The following is a 19,821-nucleotide window of genomic DNA, read 5'->3' as shown; positions in this document are numbered from 1 at the left end:
AAAGTATCCTTCAAACATGAAGGAGAACTACTTTCCCAGACAAACAAAAGTCGAGGGATTTTATCAATACCAGATCCATCTTACAAGAAATGCTAAAGGAAGTTCTTCGATCAAAACACAAAGGACATTAATGAGCGCCAAGAAATCATCTGAAGCTGCAAAACTCACTGCGAATAGTAAATATGCAAACACAGAATATTACACCACTGTAATTATGATGTGTAAACTGGTAATGTCTTCAGTTGAACTACTAAAAGGCGAATCTATCAAAAGTAACTACAAAAACTTTTCAAGACATAGACAGCATAACAAGCTATAAATAGAAATAATAATATGATTAAAAGTGAGGAGGATGAGGTTAAACTGTAGAGTTTTTATTAATTTTCTCTTTCCTTGTTAGTTTTTGCAATTAGTGCTAAGTTGTTGTTTGTTTAAAATAATTGGTTTTATAGGATAGTGTTTGCAAACCTCATGGTAACCTCAAGTCAAAAAAACCTACAACACATATACAAAAAACAAAAAGCAATAAACTGAAACATACCACCAGAGAAGATCATCTTCACTAAAAGGAAGACAGAAGAAAAAGAAGGAAGAGAAGACCACAAAACAACCAAAAAACAACAAAATGGAAAGAGGAAGCCTTTACTTATCAACAAGATTAAATGTAAACAGACTGAACTCTACTATCAATAAAGAGTGGCTAAATTGATGTGCTTTTTTTAAAAAAAGAAGACCCAACAATCTGTTGCCTACAAGAAACACACTTCACCTATAAAGACACACACACACTGAAAATTAAGGGACACAAAAATATATTCCATGCAGATGGAAACCATAACATAGCAAAAATAGCTATACTTACATCAGACAAAATAGAATTCAAGACAAAAACTCTAAAGAGACGTCAAGTGTGATGGCTCACACCTGTAACCCCAGCATTTTGGGAGGCCAAGGTGGGCAGATCACCTTAGCCCAGGAATTCAAGACCAGCCTGGGCAACATGGCAAAACCTCATCTCTACAAAAAAGAGAAAAAAAACTACAAAAAGAGATGGAGGAGGTCATTATATAATAATAAAGGAGTTAATTCAGCAAGAGGATATAAGAATTGAAAATACATACACAGCCAATACTGCAGCACCCGATACATAAAGCAAGTATTTTTAAAGAGAGAGAGAGCCCCCAATACAATAATAGCTGGAGACTTCATCCCCACTTTCATTTTTGGGCATGTCATCCAGACAGAAAATCAACAAAGAAACACTGGACTTATATGCACAACAGACTAAATGGACCTAATAGACATGAACCACTTTATACAACAGCTGCAGAACACACATTCTTCTCCTCACCAAATGGATCATTCTCAAGGATAGATGATATGTCAGGTCACAAAACAAGTCCTAAAAAACAAACTCCAAAAAAACAAAAAATGAAATCTTCTCTGACAATGAGTATCTTCTCTGACAATGAAATAAAACTAGAAATCAGTAACAAGAAGAACTTTGGAAACTGTATAAGTACATGGAAACTAAATAATACACTCCTAAATGACCAGTAGATCAATGCGTAAATTAAGAAGAAAATGAAGGAATTTCTGGAAGCAAATGAAAATGAAAACACAGCATAACAAAATGTATGGGCTATAGTGAAAGCAACACTAAGAGGAAAGTTGATAGCTATACGTGCCTACACCAAAAAAGTACAAAAGAAATTTCAAATAAATACCATAATGATGTAACTTGAAGAACTAGAAAAGCACAAGCAAACCAAATTCAAAACTAATAGAAGAAAAGAAATAAGAACAGAGCAGAAATAAATGAAATTGAAACAAAAAACACAAAAGATCAATGAAATTAATAGTTAAAAAAATAAAATTGATAAATCTTTAGCCAGACTAACAAAAAATAAAAAGAGAAAGGAGATCCAAATAATTAAAATCAGAGAAAATAAAATAAGATACTTAGGAAAAAACCTACCCAAAGAAGTGAAACATCTCTACAATAATTGAAGAAGACACAAAAAAGGGAAAGATACTCCATATTCGTGGGTGGGCTACATGGTAGGGACTCAGTAAAGGTTCACTGAAAAATGAAAGTGAGAACCTAGGAAAGGGGGGTGGGGCTCGTAAGTCTAGAAAGTCATGAAACATGGGGGCGGAAATTCAGACACAGAGAAAGGCTTGGGTTGCAGAGCTTAAGTCCTAGAATGTTTAAGCAACTGTTTTAAAAAATAGGATTTGAGGCCAGGTGCGGTGGCTCACACCTGTAATCCCAGCTCTTTGGGAGGCCAAGGCAGATGGATCACAAGGTCAAGGTACCAAGACCATCCTGGCCAAGATGGTGAAACCCCATCTCTACTAAAACTACAAAAATTAGCCAGGCATGGTGGCTCATGCCTGTAGTCCCAGCTATTCAGAAGGCTAAGGCAGGGAACTTCTTGAACCTGGGAGGCGGAAGTTGCAGTGAGCCGAGATCACACCACTGTACTCCAGCCTGGTGACAGAGTGAGACTCCATCTCAAAAAAAAAAAAAAAAAAAAGAATTTGGTCATTTGATAAATAAATTAGAGGTCAGCTCCCAAAAATATCTACCTTCTTCAAGGTCCCAAACCCTGGAAAAGAGGGTATAAATGCTAAAGGCAGACTGGGTCACCGGCTAGTACGTGTGAAAGTAGAGAAGACCCATTATTATATCAGGCTGCTAAAGAGAAAAACTCCTTGTTAGTAATGACTAACTCCTACCAGCTGCAGAACAGAAGGGACACAAATCAATCACCCCCATTTAAAAAGTTAATATGAAATACTAGAGAGTGGAAAAGGAGACAAACAGGAACTCCCCAAAATCTCCCAGCTAAGCTTCAGAGTCCGCTGTGATACAACAACTTTTTTTTTCTTTTTTATTTGAGATGGAGTCTTGCTCTGTCAACCAGGCTAGAGTGCAGTGGTGTGATCTTGGCTTACTGCAATCTCCACCTCCTGGGCCCAAGTGATTTTCCTGCCCCAGCTGAATAAACTGGTATTACAGGCATGCACTACCACGCACGGTTAATTTTTGTATTTTTAGTAGAGATGGGGTTTCACCATGTTGGTCAGGTTGGTCTGAAACTCCTGATCCCATGATCTGCTCACCTCGGCATCCCAAAGTGCTGGGATTACAGGCATGAACCACAATTGCTCCCGGCCTCCGACACATCAACATTTTTATCAATAAAAGAAGACAGGTCACAACACATTCACATGAGGGCTTCCCTCACTTGTGCCCCCACCTTCCCTTCCAAGCAGTCACAAAGGCACATTCATCTCCTCACCAGCAGCTATGTGTCGGTCTGGCAAGTTCTAGAAATCACTAACCTTTGATTAGTGATTGATAGATCCTTTGACTCTGGGTAAACTGGTTTCTCCTCTTTTCCCCCTCATTCACTAAACTAGGAAAATGCTGTTTATCCATTCCCAGCATTTGTAAATGAAGCTTATAAAATACCAGATGAAAAAGCACTATGAAGACGTTCCAAAGCCTGGGTATCGGCAGTGTACCATTACTCAACGCTTACAGTCCGTAGCCCTTAATTTCAACTGTCACAATACAGGTATAACTGACCTACATGCACATACACATCAGCAAACACTGGCCCTGTGCTGACTACCCTGTGCAGAACACTCTGCTGGATGTTTATCTGTGTCCTTTACATGTGGCCTACGGTCCAGGATCTGCTGGTACTCTAAAGGACCAGGCCCTTTCCAGGTTTCATGCCACCCCAGGCCTGACAGGGGAAACGGAGTTGGAGAGGGAGAAAGGGTAATAAACCCCATGGTTACGTCTTCCTCCTCCCTCCACCCTGTCACCCTCTACAATAGGCATCTCACCAACATTCATGACATCAGACACTTCCCTAACCAAGCCTCCATCTGGGCCCTTCCTCAGATTCCAGGATGAAATGCTCGGAGTGACCCAAATTCAGCTTCTTCCAGAAAAGCAGATAAATCACGCTTCAGTCTTTGGTATGCCAGAAACTCACCATCGGGGGGGATGGATATTTTATCTGCAGTAAGCTACAGAAACGTTCACACCTAGCAGGATGCAGTGATTCACACCTGTAATCCCAGCACTTTGGGAGGCCAAGGTGGGCAGATCACTTGAGCTTAGGAGTTTGACACCAGCCTGGGCGACATGGTAAAACCCCGTATCTACAAAAATACAAAAATTAGCCTGGTGTGGTGACACCTGCCTGTAGTCCCAAATAGGTGGTAGGCTGAGGTGGGAGGATCACTTGAGCCCAGGAGGTCGAGGCTGCAGTGACCCGAGATGGTGCCACTGCACTCCAGCCTGGGTGACAGAGTGAGACCCTCCACCTCCACCCCACCCCTCCAAAAAAAGAAAGTTTCAACCTGATTTTGGAGGCAGCAAAATTAAGGAAAGGCTGTGAACCTTGTTGGAGTTCCTGGTATGGCAAGAAGGAAAGAGGCCCTGCTTAGAACTAATGGGTAGCATCTATGAAAAGGGAGGCAGGCAAGCCAGACCCTGGGGCTGGGGAAAAAATAAAGATGTGACAATCCCCAGCTAATCCTCCTGCCAAGGATCACACAGGAAAACCTCTGCCCGCACCTCAGCGTCCCCACCCTGGTAACTCCAGGCCTGGCTCCTCCACCTCTGCATTCCTCTCACACCCAAACCCAGCTGGACCCTAACCCGGAGGCTCTGGCCTCCACCAGGACTTCCACCTAGGCCAGCTCTGCATCCTACGGCAGCAGGGTCCCACGAGTTCTTGGCATTATGAAGTGGGACTCCTCATTTGTTTTCCCACTAGAAACCCCATTGCACACAGTTGGCGACCTATGTAGCATCAGCAGCACAATGCGATAATTAAGGTGAATTATGGCTTACGGAGAATTTTATGAGGTGTTTGTATGGAAAATGCAACCTGGGTATGAAAATACCTACTAAAAATGAATTTCTGGAATGAAATCTTCCAAAGGTTTAAAAATATCTCTGTAATTCAACACCTCACAAACTTTTCCTTTTGAAAACAAAAAGCATCTTCATACTCAACCCCAGGCTACATGAAAAAAATAACCCCCAAAAGAATTTACTGCAGAGGTCTCAACCGTATATCCGCTGTAAAAGAATGCTTCTCTCATGGCACCTCTCTACACAATGAGCGAAGCGTTTAAGAGGACAGGATATGAAGAGAATCCTTTTCTAAAAAGGTCTAGTATGTCATTCCACTCAAACTGAGCCATACATCTTCCTAGTATTCAGCCAGGTTTTAATTTTTCAGTCCCTCAGTACTAACATAGATACCAAAGTACACATTTTGAAACTAACTTTTATTAATAGAATCTGAATTCACATAAACCTCAAGAAAATTACTAAGACCTCTCACTGTCCTAGAAATCGGTTGTACAATCTATCATTCCAATAAGTGGATCATCAAGGTGGAAAAAACGCTGATCTTAAGAATTTTTATCATACTAGTACTTGATGTAATAAAATCTGGCCCCTATATCCCACAATACACATTGCCATCGAGATGGGAAGTTGTGATCCACCAAGGGGCAGAAAACCTGGATTTCCCTGTCATTCATTCCAGAATTTACAAGGAATTTAAAGAGCTCAAGAACAACAACAAAAAGAGCTACATTAAAAAGTGGGCAAAGACATAAACAGACATTTTTCAAAAGAAGACATACAAATGTCCAAGAAGCATTTGAAAAATGCTCAACATCATCACTAATCATCAGAGAAATGCAAATTAAAACCACAGTGATACCAATGTACACCAGTCAGAATGACTATTCCGAAAAAGTCAAAAAACAAAGATGTTAGTGAGGATGCAGAGAAAGGGGAACACGAATATACTGCAGGTAGGAATGTCCACTAGTACAATCTCTACAGAAAACAGCATGGAGATTCCTCAAAGAACTGAGAACAGAACTTTCATTCTATCCAACAATTTTGTTACTGGATATCTACTCAAAGGAAAACAAATCATTATACCAAAAAGACACCTGCACTTCTACATTTACCACAGCGCTATTCACAATAGCAAAGATATGGAATCAGCCTAAGTATCCATCAATGGATAACTGGAAAAAGAAAATGTGGTGTGTATGCAGACACACACACACACACACACACGTACTGTGTGTGTATATGTACAGATATACACATACATAGATACAGCTATAAACACACACAATAAAGTACTATTCAGCCAAAAAAATGAAGTCATGTGTTTTGCAGCAATGTGGTTGGGACTGGAAGTCATTATCCTAACAGAAATAACTCGGAAATATAAAGTCAAAAGGCACATGTTCTCACATATCAGTGGGAGCTAAATAATGTGTACACATGGACATAGAGGAAAGAATGATAGACACTGGAAACTCGGAAGGGTGGGAGCAGGAAGACAGATGAGAAATTACTTTATAGGGACAATTTACATTATTATTCAAGTTATGGTTACACTAAAAGCTCAGATTTGACCATGACACAATATATCCATGTAACAAAATTGCACTTGTTTCCCTTAAATTTACACAAATTAAGAAAAAAAATAAAATCTGTATTTCCCTGCTATAGGGTGAATGTGGTGGCAAGGGATAGCAATTAATCATAAATCTTACCTTAGCTTATTAAACAAAACCCATGTGTCACTTGGTGATGTCACCCTGGTGCCTTCTTACATACTTGCTTAGCGTACTTGATACCCCTTAGGAGGTGACACGTGGGAGAGCACATTTTCCCAATGTGCTTCCAGTTTTGTCTTTAGAGTCTCTCGTTCCTGGGAACCATGCAAGTGCCTGGGCTGGTTCATGGCTGAACCAAAGACGCTCAAGTTTCAATGCCTCCTAACTGTGAGGATGAATTGCAGTAACGCTTCATGCTTGGGGCAATGCAGGCAAACCATGTGCAGGTTGTAGCTATTAAGAAATTCAAGAGCATGACTGCTCAAGGCACTCACTCAACAAGGTCATAATATTCAAACATCCTTCTGCCGGCACTGCACCTGCTCCCAATCAGTCATCAGGAGTCTAAAAATCACAAGTTTCATGGGAACTATCACAGAACCACACTGGGAATAAGCCAGGATTTGCATCAAGAAAAATACTGGCCCACGTGTGGGCACACAGGCGTGCCCACTGACGCAAAGTGAAAGAGAGCCACATCCATCAAAAGAATACAACTCTTATTTTTGCCTTTTTAATACTTTGCCTTGAAAATATAATTATCACTACAATGTAAGTCAAAGAGACTAGGCTATTTCCTCTGTAGCCTCTTCAATATTCCTACAGAGACCTAAATTCACTATACTTCTTGTGTTCTACAAGGGTTCTAAAAGCACTACATTTTTTCATGTACCTAATATTAATAATACCAGCTGATATGATCAATCATCCACAATGCTATGTGTAAAAACAATTATCATTACTGTTTTGGTTATAATGGCGAATGCAGCTAGTTACCAGCCTCTAAAGCATATCTCAAGGCACTGCAACTCAAGTGGAAAATGTAACAAAAACATGTGCTGGCCAGTTAAGCTGGTATTTAAATGCAACGCTAAAAATGCATTTCACACCCAACTTCATCAATCACCAACCAATCCTACTTTGCATCTTGGCTACCAAAAGAAAATGGGATTTGTTTCCCTGAAGAAATATGTCACTGCTCTGCTTGAATTATTAAGCTTGACTATTACAGAGAGAAACAGAGTCAAAAAAAAAAAAAAGGAAAAAGGAAACAAAATAGACCCAGGTTGCCATCTACAGGCTGATATAAGCATTGCTCATTAATATAGCATTTGGTAACTGAATAAGTAAATATCAGCAGTTTAAAAAAAAAAGAAAAAATATGTGACTACAGTTTTAATTATAAAAAATATCAAGATAACCTATGAAGTCTCTTTTTTCCTAATTAAAATGAAAATAGTATATAGGTAAAGAACACTAGATCAAACATTTGCACAAGTTAACATATGCTAGAAAATAATCATAGATATTTAGCCTAACCCTAAAATTTATCACTTTGAAATAAAACTAAACAGCGTATTTAATATCTGACTTAAAATACATTGTAAGTAGGAAAAGATATGTAGATTTTATCTCTAAAACTAATTTTTTTACATTTTTTACATGAGTTCTTACACCCTTCACTTTCATTTTGCTTCCAATTCTTATCGCTTTTACATTTCTAAAGAATAAGAGCCCTCTTGAAACATGAGTATTCAAAAGCACATACTTGGTTCTAATTACTAAAATAGATGGCATTAAAGTAAAAAGCAACTTTAATAATAAATGAATATGAAGGCTGAATTAAAGAATAAGAGAGAAAGAGAGAGGGACTTTGATATTATAATCAGGAAATTTTCTATAGTCAAAGACATTTGCAGGAAAATCCACTAAGAAAAAAATTGCTCAATTTTCAGTAGCATGGCCTTAAGCTAATATGCTTAAAGTTATCAAGTGATGGTTTAATCTAGTGAACTCCATAAAACTCTTTTTCCGGGGGAAAAAAAATGCCTTCGGAAGCCAAGATTCATTCTCCAGGTTCTATTTTCTTTCTTTCTTTTTTTTTTTTTTTTTTTTTTTTTTTAAGACAGAGTTTCGCTCTTGTTACCCAGGCTGGAGTGCAATGGCGCGATCTTGGCTTACCGCAACCTCCGCCTCCTGGGTTCAGGCAATTCTCCTGCCTCAGCCTCCTGAGTAGCTGGGATTACAGGCACGCGCCACCATGCCCAGCTAATTTTTTGTATTTTTAGTAGAGACGGGGTTTCACCATGTTGACCAGGATGGTCTCGATCTCTTGACCTCGTGATCCACCCGCCTCGGCCTCCCAAAGTGCTGGGATTACAGGCATGAGCCACGGCGCCCGGCTTCTTTTTAAAATATTTGCTTCAATGTTAAACATATTTTGTTATCTCCATGCCCACCAAGACAAAATGTTGTTAAAAACTAGTTGTGAATTTCTGCAAAAGCAAAAAGACCAATAATTTAACTTTTTTTTTTTTTTTGTGGCAGGGTCTCATTCTGTCATGCAGGCTGGAGTGCAGTGCCACAATCATAGCTCACTGCAGCCTCAACCTTCTGGGCTCAAGTGAGCCTCCCACCTCAGCCTTCCAAGTGGCTAGGACTACAGGTGCATGTCACTATGCCCCATTAATTTTTTTTTTGTAGAGACAGAGTTTGGCTATGTTGCCCAAGCTAGTCTCACACTCAAGCAATCCGACACGCGCCTTGGCCTCCCAAAGTGCTGGGATTACAGGCATGAGCCACTGTGCCTGCCAATAATTCAACTTTTTAACCAAGGTTACTTCCCTGTGAACAAGGACTATGTTAATACAGCCTCTTGTGTTCCCAAGGTTTTACAAATGAGATAACCTGAAAAGATGATCATTCTCTTTCTTCCAAAGGACAACTACTTAAAGACTGTAAAAAAAATACCCTGGAAGCAAGGACTGGGATTTCCATAGGCTAACAAGAACCTCACAGAAAAGAAGCAAATAACATCTTAGGAATGGCTTTTAACCAAAAATAATTCATGAAAAGTTTAAAATGGGTCCTGTTTCATAGTGGGCTTTAAAGTATTACAGACTTAACAATTTTAAACTTCCATTATTCATTCACTCAACATTTATTAAGTGCCTCATATCTGTGAGACCGGTGCCAGTTGCTGGGAATAAGAATAAAGTACCAGACATAGCGCAAGGCTTTAGGGGCTTCCCAATCTAGTACGTAGTAACTTTTTTAAAAGCCTCTCTTATTTTTAGTGCTTAAGGTAAGGTATGTTCTTTGAGGCTAGTTTCTTTTCTTTGGTTCCTGTCACATAATAGGAATTTATTTCTGACTATATTTCACCCTAGCCTCTCTGTTTTCTACTCACTGGAAAGAACTGTACAAATTTAAAGGTAATCAAAACTTCAAAGAGACATCTTAATAAGAACCCACATTTTGCAGATGCATAATGAAGCTAAAAACAAATAAAGTTAAATGAGTTGCCCCAGGTCAATGGCAGAACTGGGACGAGAATCTAGGACTCCTGACTTCCAGCTCCTCTCCATGGTTTAGGTCTTTGGTGATTTAGACCCTCCATTCCTCTGTGGAACCGGTTCACCCATTTTGCCTGTCCTTTTAACCTAGCCCCACGCATCTTTGTTCTGACTCTTTAATCATTTGCGCAGCTTCCTCTAAACCCTCACAGGAGTTCAAACTGTCTCCTCAGCTGTGAAGTTCATATTAGCTGTAATTCTAAGGTGACTCTTCATCTCAACTTGGAAATAAGCTGGAGCTCCCAGGTAGAACATAGGGCTCTGCCCACAAATCTGAAACCTGATCCCATCAAACCTCTTCCTGGCACCCCTCGCTGTCCCACGGGTGGGGTTTGTAAAGGTAGCTCAGGCAGGAGGAGCAGGATTCATTTCACCTCCCACTGGTCTGCTTCCCAGCCAGCCATTCACACCCCAGTGTCACTCCACTCTGAGAACATGCTTGGAATGAAACCAAAAATCACCCCTCTTCACAAAAATCTAACATCAAAGTTAACACTTTTCATTGCATACTTCCTTAGTCTACTATACTTTTATCTCACACCAATGAAATCTTGGACTAATGCAGTTTTTTATTTTATGTTATACCATCTCTCACCTGCTAGTGCAAGATGAAACTACATCTAATTTTGCTGAATATATTATTGTTTACTGACAACATTTTATGTCTGTTTCGCATTCTCTTGGTTATCAGTGTAATTAACAAAATGTTCAGGAAAGATGATCTGTGAAATAAATCATAATGAACATGGGCAAGGGTTACAGACACACAAGTAAGAGAGATCAGTATCATAGTAGTGGTAGGTAAAAATATTAATGAGGAAGTATCAGTGGGAGCAGAGGATGAGAAAAACATACTTTCAAAATAATACCACCACAAGATACACTTGTTCTCAAAACAAGTGTCCGCATGGCACAACATCTAATTACAAATAAAAACTAAGCATAAACAACCCCATCAAAATGCGGGTGAAGGATATGAACAGACACTTTTCAAAAGAAGACATTTATGCGGCTAACAAACATATGAAAAAAAGCTCATCATCACTGGACATTAGAGAAATGCAAATGAAACCACACTGAGGTATCATCTCACGCCAGTAAGAATGGCGGTCATCAAAAAATCTGAAGACCGCAGATGCTGGAGAGGATGTGAAGAAATAGGAACATTTTTACACTGTTGGTGGGAATGTAAATTAGTTCAACCATTGTGGAAGACATTGTGGCGATTCCTCAAGGATCTAGAAATAGAAATACCATTTGACCCAGCAATCCCCTTACTGGGTATATATCCAAAGGATTATGAATCATTCTATTATGAAGACACACGCACATGTATGTTCACTGCAACACTGTTTACAACAGCAAAGACTTGGAACCAACCCAAATGTCCATCATCAATAGACTGAATAAAGAAAATGTGGCACACATACATCATGGAATACTATGCAGCCATAAAAAAGGATGAGTTCAGGTCCTTTGCAGGGACATGGATGAATCTAGAAACCATCATTCTCAGCAAACTGACAAGAACAGAAAACCAAACACCGCATGTTCTCACTCATAAGTGGGTGCTGAACAATGAGAACACATGGACACAGGGAGGGGAACATCACACACTGGGGTTTGTTGGGAGTTGGAGGTCTAGGGGAGGGATAGCAGCGCGTGGGGAGATTGGGGAGGGATAACAGTAGGAGAAATACCTAATGTAGGTGATGGGGAGATGGAGGCAGCAAGCCACCATGGCACGTGTATAGCTATGTAACAATCCTGCATGATCTGCGCAAGTACCCCAGAACTTAAAGTATAATTTTAAAAAAAACTAAGCATAAAAACAACAGCATCTCTCAGACACAAATACAATTTTCTTTGAAAACTCTCATGTATGACAATGAGGAATATCTTCTGGGGGCCCAGGGAAACAAATGGATCTATTTAAGAATTAAAATTGGATCACAGCCTTAACATAATAATAACACACTTACCACTGTTTGGAATGGTTTCTTGTGAATTCTCTAACTTTACATTTTGTTTCACTTTTGTCAGTTTTTCTGAATTTACAACTTCTTTTTTCCCTTTCCTCTTCAGGGGCTGAGGAGATGAGTTGTCACTGGATCCAACTGTTGACTTAGATTGGCGATCATTTCCCTAAATGGCAAAATAGTACTCCCTTATTATTAGCTACTGAACTCTCAAAAAGATTCCTAGGAAATACACGTCGTTAACTGTTGCTAAGCAGGGCGGGGGCCTGCACTGTCCCAGTCCTGCAACCGCCCCTCTTCATACTGTCACTCCAAATGTATCTTCCCAGAGGCAGCAGGGTCGAGGAGAGGACAGAGGATAAAAACAATAGCTAACCATCACCGCGTTTTTGATACGTACCTGGTACCCTATAAAACGGTATTTGCCCAGTCCTCACACTAGCCCTGTGAGACAGACGCCACTGTTACCACGCCACTGTGTAGAAGAGTGAGTGGAGTTTAGAGGATAAATCTTGGGTGAGGTTCTGTAGCCAGTCAGGGGCAGAGCAGCTGCCTCCAAAACCCCTGCAAATCCACTGCCTTAACGATCCTCCCACTCCTACACCTTCTGCAGAATCACCCAGTCTCTGCTGGATGAGACATGGTGACTGCTCCCAGAGTGATCGATTAATCTACAATTACTTTCTTAACAAATTGTCACTATGGGTATACGAACGTCATCCTACGACAAGCAGCTGTACACTGTGCTTGCAGATATTCTCGTGTTAATGAGTGTGCTCGTGACCACCATGGTCTCCAAGAATTGCAAATCCAGAGCAACACACAGACTCAAGGGGCTCAGGACCACATGTACCCACTTGCTCCCGAGGGAGCTGCGCAGCTAATGGGCCCCTACTCCTATAAGGAGGCAGCCAGGGTGATCACACCTTCCATGGTTATCTCTGGTCCCCATGCGCCCCTCACAATAAAGACCCTGTGGCTGCCCAAAGTGGGCTCCTACACATGAGTGAGGTTGAGTTTCAGTGGCTCTCATCACTGGCCCGGTACAGCTCCTGGGGAGCCACATGGCAGCCACTACTGTGGAGGCTACTGCAAGGAACAGCTGTGCTGATACTTAGCTTAGCCACTGCTACACCAAGAAACTCCCTCTTGCCAGGCACGGTAGTCCCAGCTACCTCAGAGGCAGTGGTGGCAGGATCACTCGAGTCAGGAGTTTGAGGCCAGCCTAAGCAACGTAGCACCACCCCACCCACCTCTGAAATTAAAAAGTAGCCTGGTGTGGTGGTGCATGCCTGCAGCCCCAACTACTCAAGAGGCTGACACATGTGACCTCAGTCACATCAGGGTCACCACCTGTGGAGGCCTGTCCTACAGCCCCTGACTCAATGATAGATGCATAAATGCACTCTAACACCCACTACAGTGATTCAAGTGGACTAGGGATGGTGGTCGGCTACTGTCAGAGGGGGAATGCAGCTAACGGACCAAGACTCCCTCTGGATTCTCACATTTTTTCAGTGTAAATTTCATAAAAGAGGTTCTAAGTCAACATGCTTGTGGATAATTCACACAGTTAAAAGAGTGGTTTTATGAATGATAAAAACTTTTGGTTCTGGGAGGGCCCAGAATAAAGACCATTAACGGGTAATTGCCCCCCTTTGACCTCCCACTCAGAGGACCATCAGCACAAAGTTTACATGAGCAAACAAACTAGAATCAGGACAAAGGAATGGGGGGTAAACAGACAACTGGGAAAACCTCTTATCGTCCCTATCTTTTTCCTATGCTAACTTAATGAACTGGCTTCCTTCAACCTGTCCCAAGAAAACCTTTCGGCCTTCCAAAAGGTGTGAGACTGTAATCTATAGCTTTCCCCAACATTTGCCTAATATTTTGCCAGCCACCCCGAGTGAATCTCAACAGATACAGGAGGACCACTTGAGCCCAAGAGTCTGAGACTGCAGTGAGCTGTGATCACATCACTGTACTCCAGCCTGGGCAACAGAATGAGACCCTATCTCTAACCAAAAGAAAAGATAAAGATAAATAAACTTCCTCTTACTAAGGCAGCCCTGGCTCTCCGATGCTCAGGTGCTAAACATACCTGAGAGTATATGGTGTGAAGGAGGCTGCAGGTAGTGGAAAGAATGCAAGTTTGAGAAACCCCAAATACGTGGCTCAGAGCTACTGCTCTGCCACTGAACGCAAGGGACCATGGGCTAACTAACTCTTAATTTCTGTAAGCCTCGGTTTCCTCATTATTTGAGTGCAGGTAATGTACTTGCCTTTAGGTCTCGCATGAGGACATAATGAGAAGGCTTATCAAGTGACTAGTTCAGTGCCTGATGTATAATGTTTGTTTATAAGTATCAGAATGCTTTCTTCAAGAGCAGAGGGTTAATCTTTTTCTTAAAAATCATATCAAGCTCGCCGGGTGCAGTGGCTCACGCCTGTAATCCCAGCACTTTGGGAGGCCGAGGCGGGTGGATCACAAGGTCAAGAGATCGAGACCATCCTGGTCAACATGGTGAAACCCCGTCTCTACTAAAAATACAAAACATTAGCTGGGCATGGTGGCGCGTGCCTGTAATCCCAGCTATTCAGGAGGTTGAGGCAGGAGAATTGCCTGAACCCAGGAGGTGGAGGTTGCGGTGAGCCGAGATCACGCCATTGCACTCCAGCATGGGTAACGAGTGAAACTCTGCCTCAAAAAAAAAAAAAAAAAAAAAAAAAAAATCATATCAAGCTCATACCATATTGAGTGTAATCTTTATGCAATATCTGTACTATACTTGTGTCTGAAAGTAAATGTAGTAATATTAAACAAATCTGCCTAGAAAACTATTATAACTGTTCATTTTAAACATTTATATATTCACTCATCCGGAAGCATTTAAATGGTTTTAGCCATCACCCAATTAGGAACAGAAAAATTCACAGTCCTACAAATGAAGTTATTCATGCTATTTTGTCATAGCCTACAAGTAAATGAATTATGCATAGGTTTATCACCATTATGAAAACTTGTCCAAATCTATAACACTTTTTGTGTAATTTAATTTCCTATTCTAACAGCAATTTAAACATACAGTTTCCATTTAATTATTACAGTAACTGCAACCAGAGTTACTTTTTTCTTTTTTCAAGGATTCTTTCTTGAGAATCTTAAACTCAGCCATAAACTGTCTGGCAGAGGAAACAGATACACAATTATAGTAGAGGTTCCAAAACCATCAGCCAAGTATCATAGTCCCTTTTACCCTCAATACAGCCTTTCATCCCAAGATTGATTGATTGATTGATTGATTTTTGAGATAGAGTCTTGCTCTCTCATCCAGGCTGGAGTGCAGTGGCACACTCTCAGCTCACTGCAACCTTTGCTTCCCAGGTTCAAGCAATTCTCCTATCTTGGCCTCCCGAGTAGCTAGGATTACAGGTGTGTGCCACCATACCCAGCTAATTTTTTTGTATTTTTAGTAGAGATGGGGTTTCACCATGTTGACCAGGCTTGTCTTGAACTCCTGACCTCAGGTGATCCGCCCTCCTTGGCGTCCCAAATTGCTGGGATTTACAGATGTGAGCCACTGCACCTTGCTGATTTAAAAATTTTAAAAGCTTTAGATGAGAGGATCAACCTTTCACAAGCAGTTAGCAAGCCTACTAGAATGTTCTGAGATGCTGTTGAACTTGAAGGGACTGGAGTGGAACCTAATGAATGAGAAAGCCTGGCACCCAGCAGGCTCATTTTCTGCAACTCTCTGGGGTAAGCATTACTCGCAAAGGGGTACCACATGAGAGACGCAGAAGCCCCAGTCTGGAGTGCGTGTCATTCTAAGTCATTTCTCTTGATTATGAAAAGACGGAAACGTTCTGATTTATCAAATTTCTGATAAAGACACTTGAAAAGGGGTCACTTTGGAGCACTAAGAAAGGCTAATTCAAATAACTACATAATGCACATATTTGGTAGTTGACACTTACTCGTACATTCAATTATTAATTAATAACTAATCTCCAGGCACTTTGTGAATAAAAAGTAAACCAAACTTGGAGACAGGAAAGAATTTTTTTCTAATTAGAAAATGTTAAATCATTGAAACGCTTTTCTTTTCTGGGTTGTTTTGTTTGTTTGTTTTAGACAGGCTCTGGTTAGGCTTCCGGGGCTGGCCTCAAACTCCTGGACTCAAGCGATCTTCCCACACCAGCCTCCTCAATAGCTGGGATCACAAGCGTGTGTCACTGCACCCAGCTAAATGTTTTTCTTTTTTTTAAAAAAAAAAAAAAGAGGGTGAGGGGGGAGAAGAGAAAAAAGTTGATTCATCTACAGTGTTAATAATGTGAAAATAAATACATTATATATATAAATTATATACACATAATTCATATGTTTGTATTATACAATTACGTAAATTATATATAGCTAGAGAGGGAAAAGGACAAAGGGAGAGAAGGAGGTTATTTTTATTTTCTGTAAGACTTCCACATGTGACTTGTAACTCAAATACATAGATAGTCGTTGCTATTTGCAGGGCATAAGAGACAGAGGAGTTTTGCTATCTCATACGCCTATGCCAGTAAATAAAACAGTATCACTGAGTGTCTCTTAGGTACTACATACACATTAACACGAATACTTACCATACAGAGAAGTATTATTTTCACCATTTTATGGATAAATAAATTAACTTTTTCAGGGTCTGATTTTTCTACTGCCTTGAAGCTTTCTAATGCTGAAAGCACTGAAACCTTCTATTATATAGCATGGTTCCCTAAAACAGCCATCCCAGAAGTAACAAATTATGGCTTTATCTGAAAGTGGAAGAAATCAAGAAGCAGCCTAATTTTACAGGGTGGCCTATAAACTAGACCCCATGAGATACCCAACCACTGTCCTGCCCTCAGTCACACACGCACATCAGTATATTCGAGAGGAACACCAAACCTCTGGGCCACACAAACAAAGAGCCAAAAACAGCCTCCGTTCACCCCTCACTCTACCGACATTGGGATTTATTCTATTTGTTTTGTTTTCTTGAGACTCTTACTCTGTCACCCAGGCTAGAGTGCAGTAGGGCAATATCAGCTCACTGCAACCTCTGCCTCCCGAGTTCAAGCAATTCCCGTGTCTCAGCCGAGTAGCTGGGATTACAGACACCTGCCACCATGCCCGGCTACTTTTTGTACTTTTAGTAGGGACGGGCTTTCACTACATTGGCCAGGCTGTTCTCGAACTCCTCACCTCAAATGATCCTCCCGCCTTGGCCTCCCAAAGTGCTGGGATTACAGGTGTGAGCCACCACACCTGCCCAAGATCGGGATATTCTTTAAATAGTTCCCTAGGCTCTTTCCAACAAGATCCAACCAACTCAGGTTTTTTTCATTAGCATATTAAACTCATTTCTAGTCCCATGAAAATGTGCCAAAAATATATAGACCATAAAACATCAAATTTAAAATAATTTTGTGAGAGGTTTGCCTCAGTGAGCAGCCTTCACAATGTGTGTATTTCAGGGGTGCACCCAGAGATATTATGAGCCGGGGGTTGGGGGGGTAGGGGGCGGGGACTAGATGGTGACTCCACCTAACATTTCTCTCATCTGCATAGCTGCTGATGACAGGAGTAAGAAGCCCTTTCACCTACACCAGCCTCAGTTTCCCCCATGGCAAAATAAAGTTTTTGGGGTATGAGGAATTTAATATGTTTATAACTTGCTTCACAGTGACATTGTGATACTTGGATAATAATGAATTTTTTATCAAAACCTTAGAAATCATAATATTTGATCCTGTAAACTACTGGCCATAAGATGTATAAGCCGAATGGTAATAAGGACGACAAAACATCACCTAGTCATTGGCTTTAACTTTCAAATACTTTTCCGGTTTTTCATCTTTTCCAATAGAGGGCACTGCGATTCTACATGGTGTCACCTTGTCACTGGTAAGCAGCCTTCTGCAGATGGGTTTATTTTTCAAGCTCAGGGAATTTCAGATAATTTACTTACATCTTCCTTTTGTTTTTAAGGCTAGAATCACAACTTGAAATTTTTCTCAACATGCTAATTTCTGTGACTTTCAGCACTGTGTCTGTATAAGGAATGACTTCCTGTCTTGCTGACCAACTCAATCTTGCACCAGCAGGGGTCCCTGCATAGTCCGTGGCAGCTCCTTTCTCTCTCTCAGTTCTATCAGTCCCTCATCCACACTCCCTTCTATATGCAAAAGAGCAATTCCTAAAAAGCCACCTGGGAAAAATAAATTTCTCAAACTCTGGTTCTGTGTCTCCTTTGATTTGCATCACGGGTTGAGATGCTTTCCCCATTGATTTTGCAGTGGTTCCTAAAGCTGGAAGCTAAGCTTGCCCCATGCAGCCCCCTTCACTCATGCCCCTCCTCTCAGTGCCAGGCAGCTAATGATCTATTAAATGCATGCATTCTCCAGGGAACCAATTCATTATAGGAAAGGAGTAAATTAATCCTTTTAAAAATCGAGTGTGTGACTTTGGATTTACTGGCATAGGAAGTTCTGTGTGGCTCGAAGCCAAACATTCACACACTGCCTAAGCTGAGTTAGTGAGAGCCTAGCAGGCACTGGGCACCATGCCAAGGGTTATTCTCCTCTACTCAAACGTAACCTCCTGAAAGAGGCCTTTCCAACCACCCAGCTGAAATAGCACACTCTTTCACTTCCTCTTCCCATGTCTTCATGTATTTTTATTCATGCTTACCCCTAGTGGATATCACATGTATTGTGCATTTGTTGCTGGAATGTAACCTCCGTGCATTTAGTATTTTAGAATCTCTGGACCCAGAAGCACCAGAACAGTGCCCAGGACATCATATGAACTCAATAAATTGTGTTGGATCAATGAATTCATCAATGACAATATGCTCAACGAGGAGTTATAATAGATGTTTGCCCACTGCCGCCACCTATCAAACTCACCTGTATCCCATACCTGTGCTCCAGCTGTCCCACTGCCTTCTGCTTCTATTCTTGCCCTGACCCACTTCCCTATGCATACCATAGCCAGAATAAGCACTTAGAAATGTGATGCAAATTATATCATTCCCTTCCTATAACCCTCAAATGACACCCCATCGAGAAATAAAATCCAAATTCCTTGCATGCTTGCCTGATTGCGCCCTGCCTGCCTGTCCAATTTCAGCTCCAAGCACCCTGGCCTTCTTTCTGCCCTCCTCATGTGCCAGGCTGTTTAGCAAGGGCCTGTGTGACTTTGTTTCCTCTGCCTTGGATGCTCTTCTTCCCCTGCCTCATCCCTGCACAGCTGGCTCTGTTATATCACTAAGGTCTCAGTTTTAGACAATTTTATAGAAATCAATGCCCCGCCACATTTTCTTTTTCTCACAGCACTTATCACCATGTGAAATTATTTGTATATTTGTGTGTGTGTGTGTGTGTGTGTTTGTTGTTGTTTTTTGTTTTTTTGTTTGTTTTTGTTTTTGTTTTTTTTGCAGAAAATGATTTATTTAGCCAGAGAGAAGGATGAGAGAGAGAAAGCTTCCATGAGGACTGTGGAAGGGAACCCAAGTATGGAATCCTGGCGAGGAAAGCAACTTCCACACTGAGTGGAAGGGGACTCCAGAGGGGGAAATCCTGGAGAGAGCGAAAGCTTCCACAAGAATGGTGGAAGGGGAGCCAAAGATGGAATCCCTATTTGTACATTTGTTTACTAGTTCTCCCATCCTTCCCATCCAAACCCCCCTAAACACACACATACACACACGCACGCATGCACACACACACTAGAATTAAAGCACCATGAAGTCCAAGTCCTT

General features: G+C 41.1%; 1 protein-coding gene across 1 annotated transcript in view; it reads right to left on the bottom strand.

Annotated features, from left to right (window-relative positions):
* Positions 1–19,821, bottom strand: part of DCDC2 (doublecortin domain containing 2) — a 197,889-nt gene that overhangs the window by 103,471 nt on the left and 74,597 nt on the right. The window contains exon 7 of the mRNA XM_032247628.1: positions 12,026–12,188. Coding sequence (XP_032103519.1) covers positions 12,026–12,188 — 163 coding nt within the window. The remainder of the gene's footprint in view (positions 1–12,025; positions 12,189–19,821) is intronic.

Source organism: Sapajus apella, unplaced genomic scaffold (assembly GCF_009761245.1).
Source record: "Sapajus apella isolate SASKATOON/1434 unplaced genomic scaffold, GSC_monkey_1.0 scaffold63, whole genome shotgun sequence".
NCBI lineage: Eukaryota > Metazoa > Chordata > Mammalia > Primates > Cebidae > Sapajus > Sapajus apella.
Note: the sequence above shows the minus strand (reverse complement) of the source record. Positions and strands in the feature narration are given on the sequence as shown.